General features: G+C 35.7%; 4 protein-coding genes across 5 annotated transcripts; 3 read left to right on the plus strand and 1 right to left on the minus strand.

Moving 5' to 3' along the window:
• Positions 1-3,002: 3,002 nt before the first annotated feature.
• On the plus strand, positions 3,003-10,340 carry LOC145888580 (lysosomal Pro-X carboxypeptidase-like). Of its 2 annotated transcripts, none has more exons than XM_082979358.1 (11): positions 3,003-3,327; positions 7,156-7,293; positions 7,523-7,627; positions 7,712-7,893; positions 7,977-8,153; positions 8,376-8,526; positions 8,746-8,888; positions 9,002-9,108; positions 9,164-9,260; positions 9,412-9,553; positions 9,814-10,340. In XM_082979358.1, exons 1-11 carry the CDS (start codon positions 3,319-3,321, stop codon positions 9,874-9,876), a joined length of 1,314 nt encoding a protein of 437 aa, XP_082835484.1. In that variant the 5' UTR covers positions 3,003-3,318; the 3' UTR covers positions 9,877-10,340. The 2 variants fall into 2 exon arrangements, with proteins under 2 accessions (XP_082835484.1, XP_082835483.1); XM_082979357.1 differs by lacking the exon at positions 3,003-3,327 and adding an exon at positions 6,282-6,343.
• Positions 10,341-11,355: 1,015 nt separating this feature from the next.
• On the plus strand, positions 11,356-15,005 carry LOC145889381 (lysosomal Pro-X carboxypeptidase-like). The gene is made up of 11 exons (XM_082980332.1): positions 11,356-11,500; positions 11,697-11,834; positions 12,067-12,171; positions 12,257-12,438; positions 12,667-12,843; positions 13,062-13,212; positions 13,428-13,576; positions 13,760-13,866; positions 13,921-14,017; positions 14,182-14,323; positions 14,572-15,005. Exons 1-11 carry the CDS (start codon positions 11,375-11,377, stop codon positions 14,632-14,634), a joined length of 1,437 nt encoding a protein of 478 aa, XP_082836458.1. The 5' UTR covers positions 11,356-11,374; the 3' UTR covers positions 14,635-15,005.
• A 1,719-nt stretch (positions 15,006-16,724) lies between these two features.
• Positions 16,725-20,434, plus strand: LOC145888553 (lysosomal Pro-X carboxypeptidase-like). The gene is made up of 11 exons (XM_082979327.1): positions 16,725-16,872; positions 17,069-17,206; positions 17,686-17,790; positions 17,875-18,056; positions 18,293-18,469; positions 18,675-18,825; positions 19,038-19,186; positions 19,370-19,476; positions 19,539-19,635; positions 19,777-19,918; positions 20,192-20,434. The coding sequence occupies exons 1-11, from the start codon at positions 16,744-16,746 to the stop codon at positions 20,285-20,287; spliced, it is 1,473 nt and encodes a 490-aa protein (XP_082835453.1). The 5' UTR covers positions 16,725-16,743; the 3' UTR covers positions 20,288-20,434.
• Positions 20,435-20,696: 262 nt separating this feature from the next.
• On the minus strand, positions 20,697-26,103 carry LOC145890365 (E3 ubiquitin-protein ligase synoviolin-like). Its single transcript, XM_082981356.1, has 14 exons — positions 25,898-26,103; positions 25,623-25,715; positions 25,351-25,503; positions 25,109-25,157; positions 24,801-24,904; positions 24,499-24,625; positions 24,145-24,310; positions 23,910-24,025; positions 23,675-23,799; positions 23,485-23,536; positions 22,945-23,200; positions 22,266-22,424; positions 21,728-21,876; positions 20,697-21,060 (listed from the first exon to the last, which is right to left on the minus strand). Exons 1-14 carry the CDS (start codon positions 26,033-26,035, stop codon positions 20,900-20,902), a joined length of 1,848 nt encoding a protein of 615 aa, XP_082837482.1. The 5' UTR covers positions 26,036-26,103; the 3' UTR covers positions 20,697-20,899.
• Between the last annotated feature and the right edge of the window lies 1 nt (position 26,104).

Here is a 26,104-nt window from a genome sequence, read left to right on the forward strand (position 1 = left end):
GACTATTAGCGGGCAGAAAAAAACACAATGAACGTTACTGAAAAATAAACTCGTGAGGTTACGGTTGAACACCAAGACTTTGGCTTTATTCATTTAACGGCATACTAACCCCGCATTACACTTCTTATTATTACGTCATGAAGACGAGACATAAACAAATGGCAGTAGGAAATGGAAATTGGTTAACAACACCTTCGACCCCAACCATCTTCTATCCTAAGCAAACACATGACACGTTTTTTACAACTCCTGTCGTTTCACCTGCCCGTGGAACAGCGACTTCTTTTTTTCCCTCAAGATTTCTTCTCCAAATTAGCACTGATGCTGCACCGCAGCATAGACAGGAAACTGAAACTAATGGTAACAGATATCTGCAATAACATTGCAGGTTTAACCCAAAGTAACCTGTATACTCAGCCGGCAGTTACATAAACGGTTTGCAGAGTACCCCAGCGCTATGCCCTCACTATCGCCATCATCACCACTATCATTGTATTGCCCTTTTTTTCTTACGCCGCGCTTAGTCAACGGCCGCACACTGCAGTTCATATGACCTGTAGTAAACCCAGTCGCGTGGTCGTCACGGTTGGGCGCGTACGCCTAATAAACTGCAGTTACCTTAGTTGAGGCGATGGAGAGGTGACCACTAACGTTCGATAATTGCAATTATTTTGATTGTCTCCTTCACAAAGACGTTCTCTCATCAATTTCTTTTATGAAACAATTGCAAATTGTTTGGCAAAACTGCTGGTTGATTATGCAAGATTCGCGTAAACCATGTTCACTGGTTTATCGACGTTCATCGGATATTTTTTCCAACACATTCAAGACGCTGTATTCGACTGGATAGTTGGGGCAGCGGATAGTCAGGTGATTTTAACGCACGCTGGCGAAGAACTTGGTTGTCATATAACGACGGAGACAGAAATACCTTCGTGAAACGGTAAGTTCTGACCATCTATGAAAACCCATGATCACGAGATTCAAGGGGGTGTGGCCTTCGAGTCCTTCAGCAAACATCTCCATGTCACAGGAGAAATGTTTATTTGTGCTACATCCGTCGAAAGTACTTTGACGAGAAATTGGCTTGTACTCAAGGACGTTACAACTGCGTGAGGTTGTCAAGGTCTTTACTCGCACGGAAAAGAACTTTTGGTAAAAGTATTGAAACATGGGAGACAAACATCAGGTTCTGGAGATCTATGGTTTCATAGTGAGGTCAGGTAAGTGTCGACTTATTTCTGTACAGTTTACCCTTTTGCTTGCAAACGTTCCCAACTCTTATCACAGATTAGCAAAAAAGCAAACTAGGCTATCGTTCCGTCGTGTTGATTTCGTGGTCATTGTCGCACTTTGAACAGTATGACGTAACCAAGGTCCAGATGGGAGGATGCAGACGATCAACATTGAACAACAGGTTGGGGCTACAGACGATCGCGCGATATTTGAACGACGCCACGCCAGACAATGTGGTTCGACGAACTGGTCAGACATATGTGCTACTGTGATTTTTGCTTGAATGAACTACTATGCTGGGAAGGTCGCCAAATGATGGAGGTTACTCTGGGACAAACACGTGAGCCGGTCGGCAGAGCCCCGCCAATGGCACGAGTGTCAAAATATCTTCAATTTCAACGGAACTAACTCAAACGAACGCCGACTCTCTAGCGCCCTTGCGCGACAATAAAACATTTTCTTTCAGGTTGAACGAACCAAAAATCTTGACAAAACTTCCGCAAACAATGGATTTCCGCAAACCTTTTACAATACTAGTCAGAACTTCCCGTTTCCTTGCATTGAAAAACCAAGCGCTACTAGTTACTCCTGAGGAAATACTGCAGATCACATTGTGTAAGTCTCTGATGAAATTCTACTATTTTTGTCACCTGTATGGCTTGGTTTGTGAAAAAAAAGATGCACTGGATAAAAAACACAATGTCACAAATCTAATTTTTACTGAATAGTGATTTCATGAGTTTTGTTCTAGAAATACACTTCATATTAGAGTGTCCATTGTTACAGCATTAAAGAACTCATAACTTCATTAATCTGAACTACTACTTGGTCAACCATGTCCTGTTCTCACAGTAAACAGAAAAAGTTCACCAAACATAGTGATTAAGGTCTGACCAGATACTGCCTGGCCAGTATGATAGACCAGAATGTACATTTTGAGAGCAGGCAATTGTCTTTGCAAAAAACAGGAAATAATGAAAACTGATACTTTGTTTTTCCAGAAAAACAAGGAATAGAGATAGTGTGGCACGACTCACTAGTGTAATGACTCGTATATTGTATATTTTCAAACAAAAGATGCAGGCTATTACATCAATGTGACAACAAACTACTCCCATTTTTTTATTTTATAACATTTTTTATTATCCATTGCACTTTTTAAAAAATTTGCCATTTTAAAGTTTGGTCTCACATATACTATATGTATACAAATATCACATACAAAACCTACCACGACAAGGTTAGGTTTGAAATGTGATAAAAGACAAAAAGTTTTACCTTTTCTTGTAGTTCGAATTCTTTTTGGAAGATTGAGCACTTTTTCCGCTGCTCTTTTCATCTTTTTCCTCCTGTTGATTGTCAGATTCATCGGAAGGAGTCGATGACCCAGATCCCAACGAACCAACATGAAACATCACCTTTTGGCTTGGATCCATTGTAAAGCCTTTTTAATATATTTTAATATAATACTAACTGCAACAGAGAAATTATTTGTCCATTGTCACAGATCAGAAACTTTTATTTAATGACCCCCATCCAACGTCATAATTTTATATCACAATGCACAACATACATAATTTACTATACTGTTTTATAAACCATTGGTTCTCAACCTTTTTGTCCTGGTCGATCCCTTTCAACGACCTCAGATTAGAACCCAACAGGGACCCCTGGTTGAGTACCACTGTTATTAAGTGTGTGTACTTTTGTTGCAAAATTGGAGTGATGAAAATGTGACTACATGTTATGCATTTGGAAACTAATTTACAAAAAGTTTAACGGAACATTCACACTGTTGCAGGTGGATTAACAGAAGAATGTACAAAAACTAAGCAAAACTTCTTTCAAAAACAAATTTATCACTTGAAGTCAATCTCGATGTTAATAAATGACTTTTGCTATTTCCAAAACTGGCTTTATTAATTTTACCACAATTATTGTAACAATGTTATCATTTGTTAACAACTCATAGAGTTATATTTTTGTTGCAGTACGAAAGCAACACAGGCTACCAACAAGGTAGTAGGGATTATAGCCCATTCATGGTTCCGACTTCGGGTCAATAATACAACTGATGTCACAATGCTGCAGGTAAAGATTGATGGAAAATGCATTGGTTTAGATCAAATTATAAACCTGTTTTTATATTTCTCTTTTAAGGTAGGCTAACTTTAGAAAGTTCTGCAAAAGATTATTAAATTTACGAAATTTTCCGAACTTAATTTTACACACTGACAATAAACATAACAGATAAGCTTTAGTGTCCTTCTGCTGTCAGTTTCAACATGATTAAGACTTATTCTGACATCGTAAAAACGCACACAACAGCCAAGTTGCGTAATATACTTCTTCGACAGTTTCTGCATTGGCTAAAAGTAAAATTTTTCCCAGAAAAGAGTTTGGGACTGCGCTACACGCGGTTTAGTAAATAAATCCTATCTAAACCAATGGCATTTATAGCCAATCTTTGCCTACTGCATTGTGACGTCAGACCCATTGTTAACGAGAAGTCCGATTGTCCGAACGATGAATGCTTTGGAAACTGCCCTTCATCCTGTCACTTGACTTCGTAAAGTTTCCCCAGGGCCTGGCAATACAAAAAAATCTGTCATAAGTTTTGTGTCAGTTTTCCCTTCTACTTTAAAAAAAATAATACTTTAATAAAACTAGCTAATTCGTCCTCCAACTGACCTACTCTTGCGCGTGGTAATAAAAAATTAATCAGGATATTTAAGTGGGGACATTCCCTATGTGTGCCAAACAAATACCATGACTTTGCACTTTTTTCAATGATTTTTGGGAAATAAAATTTAAACAATCATTTAGCAGCACTTGCGCAGACGTTTTCTCTTTCATTATATTTTTAATGTAATGCAAGGTGTTTTGTTTTTCTTTTTACATTACCCGTATTCTTTTCATAATAATACTCATCGTATTTAATTCAAACTTTATGACAACGTTACATACCGCGGTACTCTTTACGAAAATGAATGATGTATAGGACTTGTTTTTTTAATCTGTGTGTTTTACATGCATTTTGAAAGTAATTGTGTAAAAATGACTTTTCCGCTTGTTGTGACGAAATTTTTGAAAAGGACAAATCAAATCAAATCAAAATCAAATCATGTTTATTTTGCGAGAAAAGCAACTACGCGACGAACAATATACAAGAAAATGAAATGGCATGGGCACCGATAAAACCATAAAGGTTATCGAGTCAGGCACCCGACAAAGAGTCGTTTCCTAACTAAACTGAGACCAAGGCTGCAAACACGAAATATATCAAAGCAGTTATACTCCATGATCGCAAAAAAAACACAATTACAAAACTGTGACGTAACATCCGTATTTCTCTACCGCTGCTATTGTTTAGTTTCTTTCAAGTCGCAATGTGTGAAGTAGATTGCGTAAATAATGTTTATTAGGAGCATCGTTGGGTCATCAAACTGATTTGCCTATGCGATGATATTTTGATCAAAAGGTTGTGTGATGTACAGTGGAACTCGGCAAATCCGGTGTCGATTTGTCCAAAAAATTAGCCGGAAATAGGTAAACTCCGGAAGGTAATACGTGTTACTTTGACGCACTTATCCAAAAGAATTTTGCGATAAACGTGACAATTCACTGTGATGTCATAAGCGCAGCAATAATGTCGGTCAGTGTAGGAAGCCTAACCTGATTTTTTTAGGCCATTTCAGGGAGATAGGAATAATCGACGCCTGTGTTTTGTGCAACTAAACATTTACAATAAGAAAGTAGTTTAAATAAATCAACATAATTTGGATAATATGATTTATAACGTGCATCAACAGACAAAACTACATTGTCAAACATGCAATTTCAAACTAGTTATTTAAAACTGGCTATTTTGCTTGTTGTGTCATATTCACTATGCAGTGGATACAAGATCGTTAGAAACGATAAATATGTGTATCCGAAGCTGCTGTTGTTTGAGCAAAAGGTGAGGTTCTTCTAAGCTGTGCAAAAGATAAAAAACGTTGTGCAAAAATTGTATTGATAATCTGCAAAAATAAATATATATTTGTTATATATATTTATTTTATACATGCATTGCAAAATACGAACGGTGATTCCTTGCTTGCGCAATTGCGTGACGCTATGGAACACTCGATGCGAGTTTTTGCGGTAGTGCTTGTGCGTAGATTTATTGCTACTACTTTGAAAGAAAGGCTTGAATGTATTTGTAACCAAAAGGGATCAAATGTGGACTTACGTTATCAAGAAAACATAGGCCTACAAATTCGGTCCGGAACCCCCTGGATACGGTCCTTCTAAAATGCGCTCGTGCAACTATGTGAAGCTATGTGTCGCTATGTGCAACTATGTGAAGCTATGTGTCGCTATGTGCAACTATGTGAAGCTATGTGTCGCTATGTGCAACAATGTGGAGCTATGTGCAACTATGTGGAGCTATGTGGCGCTATGTGCAACTATGTGAAGCTATGTGTCGCTATGCGCAACTATGTGGAGCTATGTGCAACTATGTGAAGCTATGTGCAACTATGTGAAGCTATGTGTCGCTATGTGCAACTATGTGAAGCTATGTGTCGCTATGTGCAACAATGTGGAGCTATGTGCAACTATGTGGAGCTATGTGTCGCTATGTGCAACTATGTGAAGCTATGTGTCGCTATGCGCAACTATGTGGAGCTATGTGCAACTATGTGAAGCTATGTGTCGCTATGTGCAACTATGTGGAGCTATGTGCAACCATGTGGAGCTATGTGCAACTATATGAAGCTATGTGTCGCTATGTGCAACTATGTGAAGCTATGTGTCGCTACATGGAGCTATGTGCAACTTTGTGAAGCTATATGCAAGTATGTAGAGCTATGTGCCATAGGTCATCAAGGCTCACAAAGCTTAGACGCCCAAAGCAAGAAATATGATTGAATACTGCACGTTAAATCTTGGTTTTACTCTATACGTCACTGCGTTTTACATTTGGAATTATTGCTTTGAATTCCCTGTATACAAGAAAACAGTTTTAAACAGTTGCCCGCCCTCCGATCGTCCTTATACTTGCATGTGTGCGGCGCTTGGTAAAAAGTGTTTGGCGACCCCTGTTTTATGCAATATAGACCAGGTGTATATGTTGTTACTTTAACGTATATTTGCCTAGTTTTGTTAATGAACAGTAGTCTTTATTTTGGCATTGTCTTGTATTGTTCTCCTTAGCATTGTTATTGTGTCATCGCTGCAACAGTGTGTATTTGGTTATATCACGAACAAAAATTTGGTTACATCACGAACAAAAATTTGTTTCAATACTAGTGTTTGCAAGCTATTTTGCATGGAAAGGTGTATGGGGCTAATTGGCAATTGAGTAACCTTGGTGAAAGGCGGTTTATAAACGCATTGGAAGACATACCATAACCAAGGCGTACATAACGTTACTTTGACATATTTTCAATACTTTTCGCCTCATGGTTGTTTTGGATAATATGTTGCAGGTGGTTTGGGTCAATCACATAGCGACACATAGTTGCACTTAGTTACACATAGCTCCACATAGTTACACATAGCTCCACATATAGTCACACATAGCTCCACCTCCACATAGTTGCACATAGCTCCACATAGTTGCACATAGCTCCACGTAGCTCCACATAGCAACACATAGCTTCACATAGTTGCACATAACTCCACGTAGCTCCACATAGCGACACATAGTTGCACATAGCGGCACATAGTTGTATTTTTTAGAAATTTTAGAAGCACCCCCCTGGATACGCCTATGATTATTACAGAAAAATTATTTTCTGATCTGTTTGTCAAAACAATTCTTCACACAAATTGCTAACTTTCTGATCTGAATACATCCTAAAAATATTAATAATTGTGTATTTCAATAACATGAAAACAAAATTATTAACAATGGAATTTGTTTTGGTTTAGCTGGATCATTACAACCCAACCATTCAAACCACTTTTCAGCAGCGGTATTTTGTTTCTGATGAATATTTTGATGGGGATGGACCAATTTTCTTTTACCCAGGAAATGAAGGACCCATTGAAATGTTCATCAACAACACTGTATGAATATCTACTACTTCATAACAAAATTAAATGTTTTTGAAAATTACCACTTTTTAAAAGTTAGAAAACAGAACATAGTATATACAGTTATGTTGTGAATAACTACAATCAAAATTAAAAATCTTACTATTTAATTCAGACTACCACCTTATGCACAGAGTTTGTGTTTTATTATTTTATTAAAGCTTGCCTTCCATTATATATCATAAAATTTGCAGTTTTTTAGGGTTTTATGTGGGATATTGCACCTCTGTTTAAAGCTTTTGTCATTTTTGCTGAGCATCGATATTACGGAAAGTCAAAGCCAATGAAATTTGAGCATGTTACTCATGTAAGTAAAACATCAATTGCCAAAGGCATGGGGTTTATTTGCTTTCAACCGTGCAACTGGTTTTTGTAATATTTGCAATTTTAGAGCCAAGCCTCAAAATTTGCCCAACTGACTGTGGACCAAGCAATGGCGGATTATGCTGTGCTGTTGACACATATAAAATCTACTGTTGGCAATGGGATGAACCCTGTCATTGCATTTGGAGGATCTTATGGAGGCCAGTTGGCTGCTTGGATGAGAATTAAATATGGGCACTTGGTGGATGGGTGTGTGATAATCTATTGTGCCTAAAATTTTGGTGTTCATTGAGAAAAAACTACATAAAACTGATGATTTAATTGCTTTTCAGGGCCATCGCTGCATCAGCTCCTGTAAATTATTTTCCAGGGCATGTTAACTGTGAAGCGTTTAATGCCGTTGTTATGAAAGACTTTGCGAGGGTCACGAATGGAAAGCAGTGTGTCAACAACATCCGTAATGTGTGGAAAGTCATTCATTACACTGGCAAACAACCTAATGGCCTAAAGTAAGTTCAGTGTAATGCTTCATTTACAACAATAAAGTAAATTCATGTTTTTTAACCTGTCATTTGTAAATATCACATTAATAGTAATGGAACATTTATATTGAATTTTGGTTACAAACTTATGACAACCAAGGTTTGTTTAAATTATTTGAAACAAAGCACAGCAAAATTTAATTCAAATTTTGTCAAAACAAGGAGTGCAAAAATGAAATTTATTTTCAGAACAGTATCAGAAGCATTTCGTACATGTAAGCCATTGAAAAAAGCTTCAACATTGGTAGATTGGTTAGAGGACACATTCGGTAATATGGCTATGGTGGATTATCCATACCCAAACAATTTCCTTTATCCACTTCCTGGGCATCCAATAAACGTTGAGTACCAGACTTTACACACAATATGCATGTCAGACAATTAAGTGGTTCCCTTGCTACTGTAACCAACATGCTGTTTACTCATATGAACCAAATTTTTGAGTTTATTTAAAACGAACAATATGTTGCCCTACTTACACAAATTATACTAAAAAAACTTGCATTTAACCTTTTTACCCCTTGATTATAACATTGATAAATATGTTCTGTGTTTTCAGGTGTCTTGTCAAAACCTGGCCACCCCAAATCTTTCTGGCATAAAACTCATGCACGCAGTTTCAGATGCAGTTGGTGTGTTCTTCAACTATTCTGGCCAAGCTGAATGTTTTAATGTTAGTTTAATGACAAACCTATCAACTGAGTAAGTGTTTGTCTCACAAGCAAAATCACCTGTGAATACCTAATGTCTAAGTTCACAGGTGATTTCGCCATCCCAAAGTTTACACATGTACTGTTTCGGATGTTTTGTTTTAGGCTTATGGAATATCAGAAATGCTTTGATATGGTGATGCCATTTTGTGCAGATGGAGTGCATGACATGTTTACAAAAAAGAATTGGATTTTTAGGCACTTTTCAGCAAGTATGTAAATTCCCCCCTTCTGTAAAATTGCCTGATTTTAAATCGATTTTCCAAGATTGTCATAAAAAGTATGGGATTTCTCCACGAAAAAACTGGGCAATTACTAATTTTGGTGGAAGACATTTAAAATCAACAAGCAACATTGTTTTTTCGTAAGTAAGACCAACATTACCAAGTATCTTTTTTCATGGAGCATTTGTTCAAAAATTTAATTTAATGCAGCTCTTATCAAAATTTTAAATGTTCCTAAATATGTGCAGCCAGGTTTCATTAAACAACTGAAAGTTACAATAAAATATACAGAAATGGGGAACTTGACCCTTGGCAAGTGGGCGGTGTTCTCCATTCAGTGTCGGATACTGTTGTATCTATATACATAAAAGGTGGAGCTCATCACTTTGATTTAAGGCACAGCAACCCTAAGGACCCACAGTCTGTCATATTGGTATGTATTTACAATTGATGGCAAGCACCAAAAATACCTTCCAAAATATAAAGTCTGACATCATTCATCCAAACTCCTTTGTTTTTTCACATTGTTAAATAACTGCTGGGTGTGACAAAATTGTAAAATAATGGGGTCATTGCATGGAAAAAATCTGTTTCTTTTGTCAAAAGGCAGGTTTGTGGATGTTCAGGGTTAGAATTAACTAGGTCTTACTGTATGTTTGTTTCTTAACATTGAAAAAAGCATATGCCTTGCAGGCCAGAGAGTTTGAGGTGAAACATATACTAAAGTGGGTGAACGAAGCAAAGGCCAAGGTTTAAATTTTCTTTAAACATTGTTTGTCATATATATTACTACACACAACATTCCAACGTAACTACAGCATTCCTAATGGTTCATATTGCCTTAGAGATTGAAGTTTTAACGAACTAGGATGATCCGAGTGGTATAACATTGAATTTTATGATTTGTACTTTGTTTTAACAGCTTGCATAAGCAATAATTGAGAGTTTTTGTGCTGAACTGCATTTATCATTTTGGTTTAACATTTCTGTGATTGTTGAGTTTAAAAAAACCTGCTGTATCCCTGAACTGTACGCAATGCTGTAACTTTTCTTATATATCGGCAATAGTGTTAGCTGTAACCGTTGCAATAGTAGGGATTACAGGCATTGAAACTGCACTTTGTACCCTGTGACTTGTAGTAAAAGTGTCCCCTGAGCCTTGCAATACAAAAATTGTCAAACGTTTTCTGTGATATAATCCTCTTCGTGTATTTGCAATAAATGCCTCACAAGCTTAATAAAATAATACTTTATACTATCTAGCTAATCTGTCCTCCAACTGGGCTACTCTTGCGCGTGGTAATAAAAAATTAATCAGGAAATGTAAGTAGGGAGAATCCCTATGAGATCCATCAATTACCATGACTATACATTTTTTAAAAATGATTTCAAAAATTAAAAGTTAAACAATCATTTAGAAGTACTTCCTTTTTTCTCTTTTTAATATAATTACAAGATGTTTTTATTCTACTTTTCATCATCCATAATCTTTTCATGATTATACTCATCGTATCAATTTAAGGCATCAAACTTTATGACAACGTTATATACTGTACTCTTAATTGGGTTAAAATGACTTTTTCGCTTGTTATGCCGAAATTTTAAAAAGGACAAAGAGTCGTTTCCTAACTAAACTGAGCCCAAGGCTGCAAACACGAAAAATATCAAAGCAGTTATTCCATTGTCGAAAAAAACACAATCACAAAACTGTGACGTAACATTCGCATGGGGACTTCCCTACCGCGACAGCTGTTCAGTTGTTTTTTTGAAGTCGATGTGTGTGAAGTAGCGTCCGTGAATAACGTTTAAGGAACATCGTGGGATCATCATACCTATTTGCATAGTCGACGCTTTTTTCAAATTTCACGTTAGATCAATTATAATGGTCCAAAGGCTCTGTGGTGTGCAGTAGAAGTCGCAAGTCGGTAAATCGGGAGTCGAGGTACACTTCCGGATTGTTTGAAAGTTAAGACATCTCATGTTAACTTGGCACACTTGATCAAAAGCATATGGCGATAAACGTGACAATTTACCCTGTTGCCATAAGTCCAGCAGCGCAGCAATGGTGTATAGACAACCTATCTTGATTTTTTCTCAGGCTTATCAGGACATTTCAGGAAGGTAGGAAACGACGCATGTGCTTATTTGTGCAACTAGACATTTACAATAAGAAAGTAGTTTAAATAAATTAACATAATTATGCTGATATGATTTATAATGTGCATCCACAGACAACACTAGGACCTTGTCAAACATGCAATTTCAAATTATTTATTTAAAAGTGGCAATTTTGCTTGTGTCATATTTGCTATGCAGTGGATACAAGATCGTTAGTAACGATAAATATGTGTATCCCAAGCAGTTTTTGTTTGAGCAAAAGGTGAGATTCTAATGAGCTGTGCAAAATTAACTAAAGTATTATTGCAATAAAACTATTTCCCGATCTGCTCGTCAAAATTATCCTTCACGCAAATTACAAACCTTCTGCTCTTGTTATCTGAATACATCCTAAATATATCAATAATTGTGTGTACTAACAAAAGTGAAGGAATTTAACAATTTGTTTCATGTTTTAGCTGGATCATTACAACCCAACCATTCAAACCACTTTTCAGCAGCGGTATTTTGTTTCTGATGAATATTTTGATGGGGATGGACCAATTTTCTTTTACCCAGGAAATGAAGGCGCCATTGAAATGTTTATCAACAATACTGTATGTATATCTACTACTTCATAACAAAATTAAATGTTTTTGAAAATTACCAATTTTGAAAAGTTAGAAATCAGAACATAGTATATACATGTACATTGTGAATAACTAGAATCCAAATTAAAAATCTTACTAATTAATTTAGACTACCACCTTACAACGCATATCAGTTTGTGTTTTATTATTTTATTAAACCTCGCCTTCCATTATATGTCATAAAATATGCTTTTTTTAGGGTTTTATGTGGGATATTGCACCTCCGTTTAAAGCATTTATCATTTTTGCTGAGCATCGATATTACGGAAAGTCAAAGCCAATGGAATTTGGGCATGTTACTCATGTAAGTGAAACATCAATTGCCAAAAGGCAAGGGGTTTATTTGCTTTCAACCATGTAACTGTTTTTTGTAATATTTGCAATTTTAGAGCCAAGCCTCAAACTTTGCCCAACTGACTGTGGACCAAGCGATGGCAGATTATGCTGTGCTTTTGACACATATAAAATCTACTGTTGGCAATGGGAAGAACCCTGTCATTGCATTCGGAGGATCTTATGGAGGCATGCTGGCTGCGTGGATGAGAATTAAATATGGGCACTTGGTGGATGGGTGTGTGATAATCTATTGTGCCTAAAATTGTTATTCATTGAGAGAAACCTACATTTAAAAAAATATTAACTGATATTCAAACTATGAAGTCAAAATCAACAATTTTGAAGTGTTAAAATCAATTTGTATAAACTCTGATGTAAAATCAATTTAAATACTTTTTGTTGCAAGTCATAGGACTATAAGTTAAAGTTTCTAAACAAAACTGATGATTTAATTGCTTTACAGGGCCATCGCTGCATCAGCTCCAGTAAATTATTTTCCAGGGCATGTTAACTGTGAAGCGTTTAATGCCGTTGTCATGAAAGACTTTGCGAGGGTCACGAATGGAAAGCAGTGTGTCAATAACATCCGTAATGTGTGGAAAGTCATTTATGACACTGCCAAACAGCCTAATGGCCTAAAGTAAGTTTATGCTTCATTTACAACTGATTTACAACAAGACACTGAGTTATATTTACTTAAACCTGTAATCACTAAATATCACTATAAACTTGATATTGAATTTTGGTTACAAACTTTTGACAACTAATGTTTGTTTAAATTATTCAAAACAATGCACAGCAAACTTTGATTCAATTTAAATTTAGTCAAAATTTAGCCAAAGTGAAATTTATTTTCAGAACAGTATCAGAAGCATTTCGTACATGTAAGCCATTGAAAAAAGCTTCAACATTGGTAGATTGGTTGAAGGACACATTCGGTAATATGGCCATGGTGGATTATCCATACCCAAACAATTTCCTTAATCCACTTCCTGGGCATCCAATAAATGTTGAGTACCAGACTTTACACACAATATGCATGTCAGAAAAGTGGTTCTCATGCTATTGAAACCAACATGCTGTTTACTCGTATGAACCAAATTTTTGAGTTTATTTAAACCGAACAATATGTTTCGCTACTTACACAAATTATACGACCAAACCTTGCATTTAACCTTTTTACCCCTTGATTATAACATTGATAAATATGTGCTGTGTTTTCAGGTGTCTTGTCAAAACCTGGCCACCCCAAATCTTTCTGGCATAAAACTCATGCACGCAGTTTCAGATGCTGTAGGTGTGTTCTTCAACTATTCTGGCCAAGCTGAATGTTTTAATGTTAGTTCAACTGCAACGACGTCCCTATCAACTGAGTGAGCATTTGTCTTGTTTGTGTATTTTTGTTTTCAATTTAAGAAAAGTTTCACACATCAAACCATTCAAATCAGAATTATTATTCCACCATTATTATTTCTGAAAAGTGTGTTATGTGTTCGACAACAATATTGTGTCTACGTAATAAGCTCACTGTTAACCATTTTGGATGTTTGTTTTAGGCTTTGGGAATATCAGACATGCTTTGATATGGTGATGCCATTTTGTGCAGATGGGGTTCATGACATGTTTCCTAAAAAGAACTGGACTTTCGAGCACTTTTCAGCAAGTATGTAAATTTCTTGTTTTCAAAAAAAAAAAAATTTCAAATTTTTTTTTTGAGATTGTCATAAAAAATATGGGATTTTTCCACGAGAGAACTGGGCAATCACTAACTTTGGTGGAAGACATTTAAAATCAACGAGCAACATTGTTTTTTCGTAAGTATCATCAACATTCCCAAGTATCTTTTTTCATGTAGCATTTGTTCTAAAATTAAATTGAATGCAGCTATTTAACAAGCTTAATGTCAAAATTCAAATTTCCTTAAATATGTGCAGCCAGTTTTCATTAAATCTTTGAACAATTGCAATAATTTAAACAGAAATGGGGAACTTGACCCTTGGCAAGTGGGCGGTGTTCTCCATTCAGTGTCGGATACTGTTGTCTCTATATACATAAAAGGTGGAGCTCATCACTTTGATTTAAGGCACAGCAACCCTAAGGACCCACAGTCTGTCATACTGGTATGTATTTACAATTGATGACAAGCATCAAAAATACCTTCCAAAATATAAAGTCTGACATCGTTCATCCAAACTCCTTTGTTTTTTCACATTGTTAAATAACTGCTGGGTGTGACAAAATGGAAAAATAATGGGGTCATTGCATGGAAAAAAGTTTTTTGTCAAAAGGCAGGTTTATGGATGTTGGGGTTAGGAATAACTCTTACTGTAAGTTTGTTTCTTAACAATAATTAAAGCATACCTTGCAGGCCAGAGAGTTTGAGGTGAAACATATACTGAAGTGGGTGAACGAAGCAAACGCCAAGGTTTAAATTTTCTTTAAACATCGTTTGTCATATGTATTACTACACACAACATTCCAATGTAACTACAGCATTCCTAATAGTTCATATTGCCTTCGAGATTGAATTTTCACATACTTAAATGGTCGCTGCTTAGTGGTGTAACATTGTTTTTTATGATTTGTTCTTTGTTTTAGCAGCTTGCATTTAAAGACAGTAATTGCATTTTTCATTTTGGTCGATCATTGCTGTGATTGTTAAGTTTAAAGAAACCTGCTGTATCTCTGAACTTGCAGCAAAACTTTGTGATTAAACGTCATTTTGTGTTAAATTGTGCAATTTGATTACTTCGCGTACATGCGCATATGCTATTTTTGGGTTAATCTCTGACATGGGTGAAAGCGAGAATAAACTAAGCGAAAAGAGAACAAACATAGAGATCTTACTGAGCGTGGAGGCCCAAGTTAAGCGCATACTAAGAAACATCGTCGGGAGAAAGTTGCATTGAGTGCTTACGTGTATTGATCTGAGGTATGTTTCTTGATCGTTCATGTTTTGATTAAAAGATCGCAAAGATAGTTTTTTTGGCAGATGTTTTTAATGGTCTTAGGAGTAAGATCATCGGCGTGTTTTTTCTCTGCAAACGCGGTCCCTGCAAACTGTACACAATGCTGTAACTTGTCTTACATATCGGCAATAGTGTTAGCTATGACCGTTGCAATAGTAGCAGTAAGGATTACATGCATTGGAAACTGCACTTTATACCCTGTGACTTCGTAGTAAAAGTATCCCCCTGGGCCTTGCAATAAAAAAAAATTGTCATACGTTTTCTGTGATATAATCCTTACCGTGTAATGGCAATAAATATTTAACATAACTTAATAAAATAATACTTTTTACTAGCTAGCTAATTTGTCCTTCAACTGGCCTACTCTTGCGCGTGGTATTAAAAAATGAATCAGGAAATTTAAGTAGGGAGAATCCCTATGAGATCCATCAATTACCATTACTATGCATTTTTTTCAAATGATTTCAAGAATTAAAAGTTAAACAATCATTTAGAAGTACTTCCTTTTTTCTCTTTTTAATATAATTACAAGATGTTTTTATTCTACTTTTCATTACACATAATCTTTTCATAATAATACTCATCGTATTAATTTAAGGCAACAAACTTTATGACAACGTTATATACTGTACTATTAATTGGGTTTAAATGACTTTTTCGCTTGTTATGACGAAATTTTGAAAAGGACAAAGAGTCGTTTCCTAACTGAACTGAGCCCAAGGTTGCAAACACAAAAAATATCAAAGCAGTTATTCCATTGTCGACAAAAACACAATCACAAAACTGTGACGTAACATTCGCATGGGGACTTCCCTACCACGAGTCCGCGACAGCTGTTCAGTTTTTTGAAGTCGATGTGTGTGAAGTAGCGTCCGTGAATAACGTTTAAGGAACATCGTGGGATCATCATACTTATTTGCATAAGCGACGCTTTTTTCAAATTCCACGTTAGATCAATTACAATGGTCCAAAGGTTCTGTGGTGTGCATTCTACTGCAGTAGAAGTCAGTAAATCAGGATTCGATTTGCCAAAAAAATAGCCGGAAATAGGTAAACTTCCGGATTGTCTGATCAAATTTTTTTTTTGATCCACTTCCTGGGCATCCAATAAACGTTGAGTACCATACTTTACACACAATATGCATGTCAGACAAGTGGTTCCCTTGCTACTGCAACCAATATGCTGTTTACTCATATGAACCAAATTTTTGAGTTTATTTAAACCGAACAATATGTTTCCCTACTTACACATGAAACTTAAGACATATCTGAGACTTCATATGGAATGCATGTTAACTTGGTACACTTAATCAAAAGCATATGGCGATAAACGTGACAATTTACTGTGATGTCATAAGTGCAGCAATTGTGGCAGACAGGCAGTCAGTATAGACAACTTAAATTTTTCTCAAGCTAATCAGGCCTTTTCAGGAAGATAGGAAACGACGCATATGCTTATTTGTGCAACCACCAGACATTTACAATAAGAAAGTAGTTTAAATAAATTAAAATAACTACGCTAATTTGATGTATAATGTGCATCCACAGACAACACTAGGACCTTGTCAAACATGCAATTACAAATTATTTATTTAAAAGTGGCAATTTTGCTTGTTGTGTCATATTCACTATGCAGTGGGTACAAGATCGTTAGTAACGATAAATATGTGTATCCAAAGCAGTTCTTCTTTGAGCAAAAGGTGAGATTCTTATGAGCTGTGCAAAATTAACTGAAGTATTATTGCATTAAAACTATTTCCCGATCCGCTCGTCAAAAATATCCTTGACACAAATTACAAATTTTCCGATCTTGTTATCTGAATACATCCTAAATATATCAATATTTGTGTGTACTAACAAAAGTGAAGGAATTTAACAATTTGTTTCATGTTTTAGCTGGATCATTACAACCCAACCATTCAAACCACTTTTCAGCAGCGGTATTTTGTTTCTGATGAATATTTTGATGGGGATGGACCAATTTTCTTTTACCCAGGAAATGAAGGCGCTGTTGAAATGTTCATCAACAATACTGTATGTATAGCTACTACTTCAGTGGTTCCCAACCTTTTTTGTTCCGTTCATCCCTTTGCCCATTTTGGAACTATTCATTCCTCCCCATATTACTAAAAACTTAATCTTTGCTAAATATTGTGCACCTATCTGAAGGAGATATTTAGTGCGGTAACATTTTCAATGTAAAAAAATTAAAAAGTTTTCATGAAATTCCTGCCCTGAACTTGTGAAATTTCTCCCTAGGGAGGAATTCCTCCCCGGTTGGGAACCACTGTACTACTTCATAAAAAAAATTAAAGGATTTTTAAAAATCACCAAATTTGAAAAGTGAGAAAACAGAACATTTTATATACACATACACTGTGAATAACTAGAATCCAAATTAAAAATCTTCTAATTAATTTAGACCACCATCTTACAACGCATATCAGTTTGTGTTTTATTATTTCATTAAACCTCGCCTTCCATTACATGTCATAAAATTTGCATTTTTTTAGGGTTTTATGTGGGATATTGCACCTCCGTTTAAAGCTTTTGTCATTTTTGCTGAGCATCGATATTACGGAAAGTCAAAGCCAATGGAATTTGAGCATGTTACTCATGTAAGTGAAACATCAATTGCCAAAAGGCATGGTGTTTATTAGCTTCAACCATGTAACTGTTTTTTGTAATATTTGCAATTTTAGAGCCAGGCCTCAAACTTTGCCCAACTGACTGTGGACCAAGCGATGGCGGATTATGCTGTGCTTTTGACACATATCAAATCCACTGTTGGCAATGGGAAGAACCCTGTCATTGCATTCGGAGGATCTTATGGAGGCATGCTGGCTGCATGGATGAGAATTAAATATGGGCACTTGGTGGATGGGTGTGTGATAATCTATTGTGCCTAACATTTTTATTCATTTAGAGAAACCTACATTTTAAAAAAATTATAACTATGTATTCAAACTATGAAGTCAAAATCAACAATTTTGAAGTGTTAAAATCAATTTGTATAAACTTTGATGTAAAATAAATTCAAATGATTTTTATTGTAGTAATTCATAGACTTTTAAATCAAAGTATAAACGCCATAAAACAGATGATTTAATTGCTTTTCAGGGCCATCGCTGCATCAGCTCCTGTGAATTATTTTCCAGGGCATGTTAACTGTGAAGCGTTTTATGCCGTTGTCATGAAAGACTTTGCGAGGGTCACGAATGGAAAGCAGTGTGTCAACAACATCCGTAATGTGTGGAAAGTCATTTATGACACTGCCAAACAGCCTAATGGCCTAAAGTAAGTTTATGCTTCATTTACAACAATACACTGAGTTTATGTTAACTTAAACCTGTAATCTGCAAATATCACTATGACATTTATATTGAATTTTGGTTACAAACTTATGACAACTAATGTTTGTTTAAATTATTCCAAACAATGCACAGCAAACAATTCAATTTAAATTTAGTCAAAATTTAGCCAAAGTGAAATTTATTTTCAGAACAGTATCAGAAGCATTTCGTACATGTAAGCCATTGAAAAAAGCTTCAACATTGGTAGATTGGTTAGAGGACACATTCGGTAATATGGCCATGGTGGATTATCCATACCCAAACAATTTCCTTGATCCACTTCCTGGGCATCCAATAAACGTTGAGTACCAGACTTTACACACAATATGCATGTGAGAAAAGTGGTTCTCATGCTATTGAAACCAACATGCTGTTTACCCATGTGAATCAAATTTTTGGGTTTATTTAAACCGAACAATATGTTTTCCTACTTACACAAATTATGCGACCAACCTTGCATTTAACGTTTTACCCTTGATTATGACATTCTTAAAATTTTTTTGTGTTTTCAGGTGTCTTGTCAAAACCTGGCCACCCCAAATCTTTCTGGCATAAAACTCATGCACGCAGTTTCAGATGCTGTAGGTGTGTTCTTCAACTATTCTGGCCAAGCTGAATGTTTTAATGTTAGTTCAACTGCAACGACGTCCCTATCAACTGAGTGAGTGTTTGTCTTGTTTGTGTATTTTTGTTTTCAATTAAGGAAAAGTTTCACATATCAAACCATTCAAATCAGAATTATTATCCCACCATTTTTTTTTCTGAAAAGTGTGTTATGTGTTCGACAACAATATTGTATCTACGTAATAAGCTCACTGTTAACCTATTTGGATGTTTGTTTCAGGCTTTGGGAATATCAGACATGCTTTGATATGGTGATGCCATTTTGTGCGGATGGGGTGCATGACATGTTTCCTAAAAAAAACTGGACTTTCGAGCATTTTTCAGCAAGTATGTAAATTTCTTTTTTTTTTGTTTTCATAAAAAAAAAATTTTTAAATTGTTTTTTCAAGATTGTCATAAAAAGTATGGGATTTATCCACGGGAAAACTGGGCAATCACTAACTATGGTGGAAGACATTTAAAGTCAACAAGCAACATTGTTTTTTCGTAAGTATCAATAACATTCCCAAGTATCTTTTTTCATGTAGCATTTGTTAAAATTTAATTAAATGCAGCTCTGTCTAAATTTCCCTAAATATGTACAGACAGTTTTCATTAAACAACTGAAAGTTGCAATCAAATATACAGAAATGGGGAACTTGACCCTTGGCAAGTGGGCGGTGTTCTCCATTCAGTGTCGGATACTGTTGTATCTATATACATAAAAGGTGGAGCTCATCACTTTGATTTAAGGCACAGCAACCCAAAGGACCCACAGTCTGTCATACTGGTATGTATTTACAATTGATGGCAAGCACCCAAAATACCTTCCAAAATATTAAGTCTGACATCATTCATCCAAACTCCTTTGTTTTTTCACATTGTTAAAGAATTGCTGGGTGTGACAAAATTGTAAAATAATGGGGTCATTGCATGGAAAAAATCTGTTTCTTTTCTCAAAAAGTTTTGTGCCAAATAGTAGTTTTTCTAATGTTTGGGGTTAGGATTAACTAAGTCTTACTGTATGTTTGTTTCTTGACATTAAATAAAGCATACCTTGCAGGCCAGAGAGTTTGAGGTGAAACATATACTGAAGTGGGTGAACGAAGCAAAGGCCAAGGTTCAAATTTTCTTTAAACATCGTTTTTCATATATATAACCATACACAACATTCCAACGTAACTACAGCATTCCTAATAGTTCATATTGCCATAGAGATTAAATTTTCACATACTTGAATGATCGCTGCTGAGTGGTGTAACATTGTTTTTTATTACAAAATTTTGTTTTTTAATTTTTTAATTACTAAGTTTTGTTTATTTTTGTGCTGAACTGCATTTTTTTCTCATTTTGGTCAAACACTGCTGTGATTGTTAAGTTTCAGTTAATCCTGCTGTATCCCTGAACTGTTTACTTTTCAATCTTATTACTTTTTTTATTGCTCAACCGAATTGCTGTGTAATTGATATGATTTTGCATTCTCAGTTGTTCTGCGATTAAAATCGTTTGTTTCATTTCCCTCAATCAGAAAATATAACCAGAACATAACAACATGGTAATCTTTGCTGAGCTCGATATATTATTTCTTAACGGAAAGCGTGGAACGGCGATAAATTCCGTCTATTCTACGGCGACATTTGAAGCAAAGGGAAATAAACATGCGTTAAGTTCACCAGACCCTTCACCACGACATAAACACACATATTAATTCGGAGGCCACAGGTCAGCTCCATTCCTTCCAAACAGACAACGTTGTAGTTTTGATAGAGTTTTATTCGTCCTTCTCGTGGTCGGGCGGTACTTCCCCGTCACCGGCAAGTTTGGCAAGTCTCCTCCTGCGCAGTTCGTTGTTGTCTACAGGAATGTCGTCCGTGTCGGCGCTGCTGCTGGTGCTGCTCCCGACTTGGGCAGCTTCTGGTTCCGCACGAGAACCTGCAACAAAATGAAACTAATCTATGGTAACACGGTTTCGTTTGTCAAAAGCATGAAGAGGGAATTCCCAAGTAAAATTTCGAACGATTTTATAACAGCAAAAATTTTCCACAATATTTACAATATTTTTTTTTTGACAATTTCTTTCCAAATTATCAGCATGCTGCAATAATTTTTAAAACTGAAAATCGTAAGGTTCTCTGGTATTAATTTGTTTTACATTTATTTTTGTAGTGACAATAACACGAAATTGGCTTGCTGTTTAGTCAAATTAACGAGCATTTCCTTTCGTTACACTAACCGACAGAGTGATAACAGTTTTTCGTATCGGTAAGCAATTTGCATATATTACGATACATGTGTTTAAATGAAAGAAAAGTAAACATCACAACTTGCACAGCTAGGTCTTTGTTCAGTGGACGATGGTGGCCCCGTTCAATATTTTATGCAAATGTCGTTACATATAAATACGTCCAAAAAGTTTTTGTAGCACAGGAAAATTCCGGATAATATGGATTTATTCAACCATGCGTTCCTGAACTAACTTTAAGCTACATTATAATGAGAAAGGCCACAGTAATACTGACAGAAACAAACTTCTTCAGGTGCCCCACTATAGCAAGACGAAAGCTTTCAGCAAACCGAATACGAAGAAAAATTCACTGACCGTTCGTCTGTTCGCTTGCTTGCGAGAGTCCGCTTGGACCCGGAGTTTCCTGGGGGACGGTTTCTCCACTTTTTGGTTGCTTGACTTCTGTATGCGAGCTTGAGGCCTGTGGCGATGGTGAGAAGGTGGGCATTGCGTTGATATGTAACCTGGGGGTTGCATGTATTAGTATGGCGATTCCGAGTTTAAACCGGACTGCTTTGTGTGGAAAAAAACAACTGATACTTTGGTCTTGATGTAGATTGTATAACGATCGAAATATCGATCAAATAAATTGTTTTTTTTTCCCGAAGAGCTTTTAATTTGGGTCAAGTGATACTTACGTTGTCGCATTAAAAATGAAAGTGAAAACACAAAATATTTAATCCTATTTTATTCACTTTCCAATAATTAAAGAGGGTCAAACGTTCTGACAAAAATTTAATTTATTTTCACATTATTTTAAAATATATTGTGCACATATAAATATATATTAACCACAGATATGTTGCATAAGTGTAATTATGTACAACTCTAGCAAAACAATAGAAAAGCTTACCCGGCATCTGCTTGTGTTTGAACAACAGTGACATATTGTTGGACTTGGCTGAATGCTGCATCCAGAAGAAGATTAATGTTACGAAGACATTCTATTCTCATTTCAACTGCTCTCCTTTCCTGGCCCTCCATGGTTCTCACTTGTTCTTCACTTAATCCTCTGAATAGAGAAAGAAAAGTGTTTTATGAATTTGTGCTATCTTTTGTGCAATGCACTGACAAATATTGCTTGGTTTGCCAAAATCCAATTAAATGTTGCTCTTTATGTGTTGTTTTGAAAAAGGAAAATAAAAAACTCTGTCTGTTTAGATGGCTTTTTCATGTAATTGAGCCAGCATAGTATCATGGTCTAGTAAAATATCACATGTACAATCATAAACCAAGTTACACATGGAAACAAATGTAAATTTGACAAAAATACTTTGAAATAATATTGTCAGGCAGTGTCAATAGCTTTCAGGTAATATAAGAAAACCAACTTCAAAGTTTGTATTACCTGCGTTAGTTTTTAAATTAAATGTCTCAAAATTTCTTATTGGGCACAGCGTACAGAGTAAAAAAACGTAAACCAATGCTATATCAACAACAGGCAGATATCATTAAAGTTTAATTTAATTAGCTTTTGGGGCCATGGGTGACTCTGATAGCATCAACAAAAAGTAAAGAACATGAATACTCACTCAAAGTTTGGTGGGATAGGTGGTGGTGGAGGCATGAATGGCATCGGCGGCATAAACATGGGTGGAGCCCCTGACATGGGAGGAACGGGTGGAACAAAGTTGGGTGGAGGAACTGAACTTGCACTTGGAGCTGCAGTGCTTGTGTTGGCAGTACTGGTAGTTGGAACTTGTCCATTTTGTGGAGGTTGTGGTGCGTACATGGGATGGGGCGGCATGTTGGGAGGTGGCATGTACATTGGTGGGTACATGGGTGGGACTGAAAGTTGTTGTATGCAGGTGTTAAACAGGTGAAAAAAATATGTTAATTTCTAATGGGTCATTATTAAGATGTTAAGCCATTGAGAAACCCAATAGCATGTGAATGAATATATCTACAATCCATTAGCAACAAATCTACAGTCTTGCTTCATAATCATCAAAGTAAAAGCAGATACCAGTACACATGGAGCTGGTCAATCATGCACAATAACAAGAGAAACACAAGGTAACTATTGACAAAATCTAGCCACAATTAAATTAGCTACAAAATATTAGACTTACATGGAGCAGCTCCAGGTGCTGGGGGAGGTGGTGCTGGCCTTGCTGGTGGTGTCTGAAAGAAAAATATCAACATTTTTAAATACAGTAGTTGTAACATTACAATTTATGGCCATATAATGCAGCAACATCTGATATAATTTTGAAACCATCTTAAACTTGGTTTGAGATAGAAGTTAATTGAGCAACATACTGGTGGTCTTGGTTGAGATTGTAAAATATCCAGTCTACACGTTGGACAAGTTTGTTGACGTTGGAACCATGATCTGAGACATGCGGCGTGAAAGATATGACCACATGGCAACTTCTTGTTAACTCCTAGAAGCATTTTAATGGTGAAAATTTGGAAATAAATTCTATCAGTGTTTATAGCCCATTTTGTAAAGAAAAACTTTTGATGTTAAAATTTGTAGGACCCTGATTGGTACCTGTAGTAATCTGAACTGGAGGCTGGGCATCTGCAGCTGGAGCATGCATTTCTTCACGACAAATAATACAGGTACTGTCGGTGCTTGATAATTCCTCAGCAGTAGCATCAGGATAACTTTACACAATGGGTAAATTATAGACAAAACATATCACCAACAATACACTTAATAAAGGAATTTCTATCTGCTGTGATTTTATAATTATCATCAACCGGGCTTTAATGTTGTAACTTACAGAGTGTTCATGTTTCTAATTGCCCTCCTGGAGAGAATGATGTCCGACACTGCTTTCTTGAACTGTCTCATAGTTAGATACATCGGACGAATGGAGAACAATGGGAAAGTGTGGATTTTAACCATTATGGCAGTGAAGCAGATGTAGAGTAAAACACGGCAAAAACCTTGGAAATAAAAGCTACATTATTCTAACTTTTATTAAGTTGTCACATTGGGCAAATGTGTGCTACTATACAACTATGTTTGAATGCAATGCTATTAGATTACCTTTGCAACACAAACATTACAAATAAAGTTAGTTTTTTCAAATGTTGTAATATAACAGGGAAGTTGGATTGCATAGCACTATTACCTGTAATAAGTTCAACATAAAGCATGTAAACCGCTTTGTTTTCCCATGGATTTTCACTTTGCAAGTCAATCAAATGAAGAAGGTATTTCATAAATACGGTCAGCACAATGGTCGCCAATATTGCGTACTAAATAAAACCACAGTTTTTGAGAGAACGAACATTATTGTCTTTTATAATACTATTACAAAGAACAGTACCATTGAATTAGCATACAATTAATTTTAATAGTGGGTAAAACCAACAATGGCAAGCCACTAGACGCCCTGTTTTCAGGAACTGAAATGTGATATGTTAAACAAACCTCGAAACCAAAGACCAATTGCACTGAAGCCCCTTTGCTCAACGTTGTATAATAGGAAGTTTTGACAAAGAACGCATCACAAAACAAAAGAATGGCCAACAAAGCTAGAAAGACAATATACATTTAAATATAAACTGAACAGTAAAAAAAAGTACAATTTTGAAAGATAAAATACAATAATGACAAAATTTAATATGGTGCTATGTCATTTAAATCCACTTGAATACATAGATTTAACAGGAGGTGCATTAAGTTAGTTTTTCTGTACAATACATGGGAATACAAAACAAATGCTGAAATATACTCACAAAGAACTCTTAACTTGAAAACAAATGTAATGACAGGACTTCTTTCCATCTAGAAATAATAGATTCTATTTGAATAAGACAGAAACTGAAGATGCCATTAGGCAAAATTAATATTTCTTAAATAAAGATCTTATACTGGTGTGATTGTCTGTCACTCCTTTTGGAGCCCTAGGAATATTACATCTAGAAATAAATCACAATTTTTCAGCAATGCATTTCCTCAGATTGAAATGGATACTTACAAAATCAACTCTATCCTCTAGCAGCCAGTGAAATGCCTTTAGGAACAGCAAAATGGTGAAAGCAGCTACAAACACTGGACTAAAATCATCGCGAAACATGGTAAATGCAAGACATGTGTCTGTGACTGCATACCAAGACTTTTCAATTAAATGCTGCAAAATAAAAACAAATTTGTTTGAAAGGTCAATGAATAAAAAACAGTCATAGGACTCTTTAAAACAAAGTTTCATCCATACTACAATATAATATATTTTGTTTAATTGTAACTCACTTCAGTTTCAGCTGGTCGAAGTTGCCCAAAGAAAATTTTCCGCATTAGTTTTCCCAGAAGTAAAACAAAAACAAAGGCTTGGAGATATAAGACCTACATAATAAAAACTGCATTTATCACCAGTTCTTAATTTATAGCAAAAATAAAACATACATATATACCTCAGTCAAACATTCAGTATTTTAACTTCTCTAATGTTATAAATGAGTAATAATATTGAAAATGTAACAAAATGCAACATGGCTTTACAATAATTATGCTTTGCTGATACTTACTGCCATGCATGGACTGGATTTGGTCAGGTATACAACAGTGGGGTAAAATTGTTTCTTTTGCATCCATGCATTGGCAACCACAGCCGTGGTGAGGGCGAAACTGGCACCGGTAAGAAAGAGGCCCCTCATCTTCAACATCACTGTTAATCAGTTGGTTGCAATAAACACAAAAACGTTAAACCAAAAATTTTTGACTGTGCAATGTTC

Source organism: Ascidia mentula, chromosome 2 (genome assembly GCF_947561715.1).
Source record: "Ascidia mentula chromosome 2, kaAscMent1.1, whole genome shotgun sequence".
Classification (NCBI taxonomy): domain Eukaryota; kingdom Metazoa; phylum Chordata; class Ascidiacea; order Phlebobranchia; family Ascidiidae; genus Ascidia; species Ascidia mentula.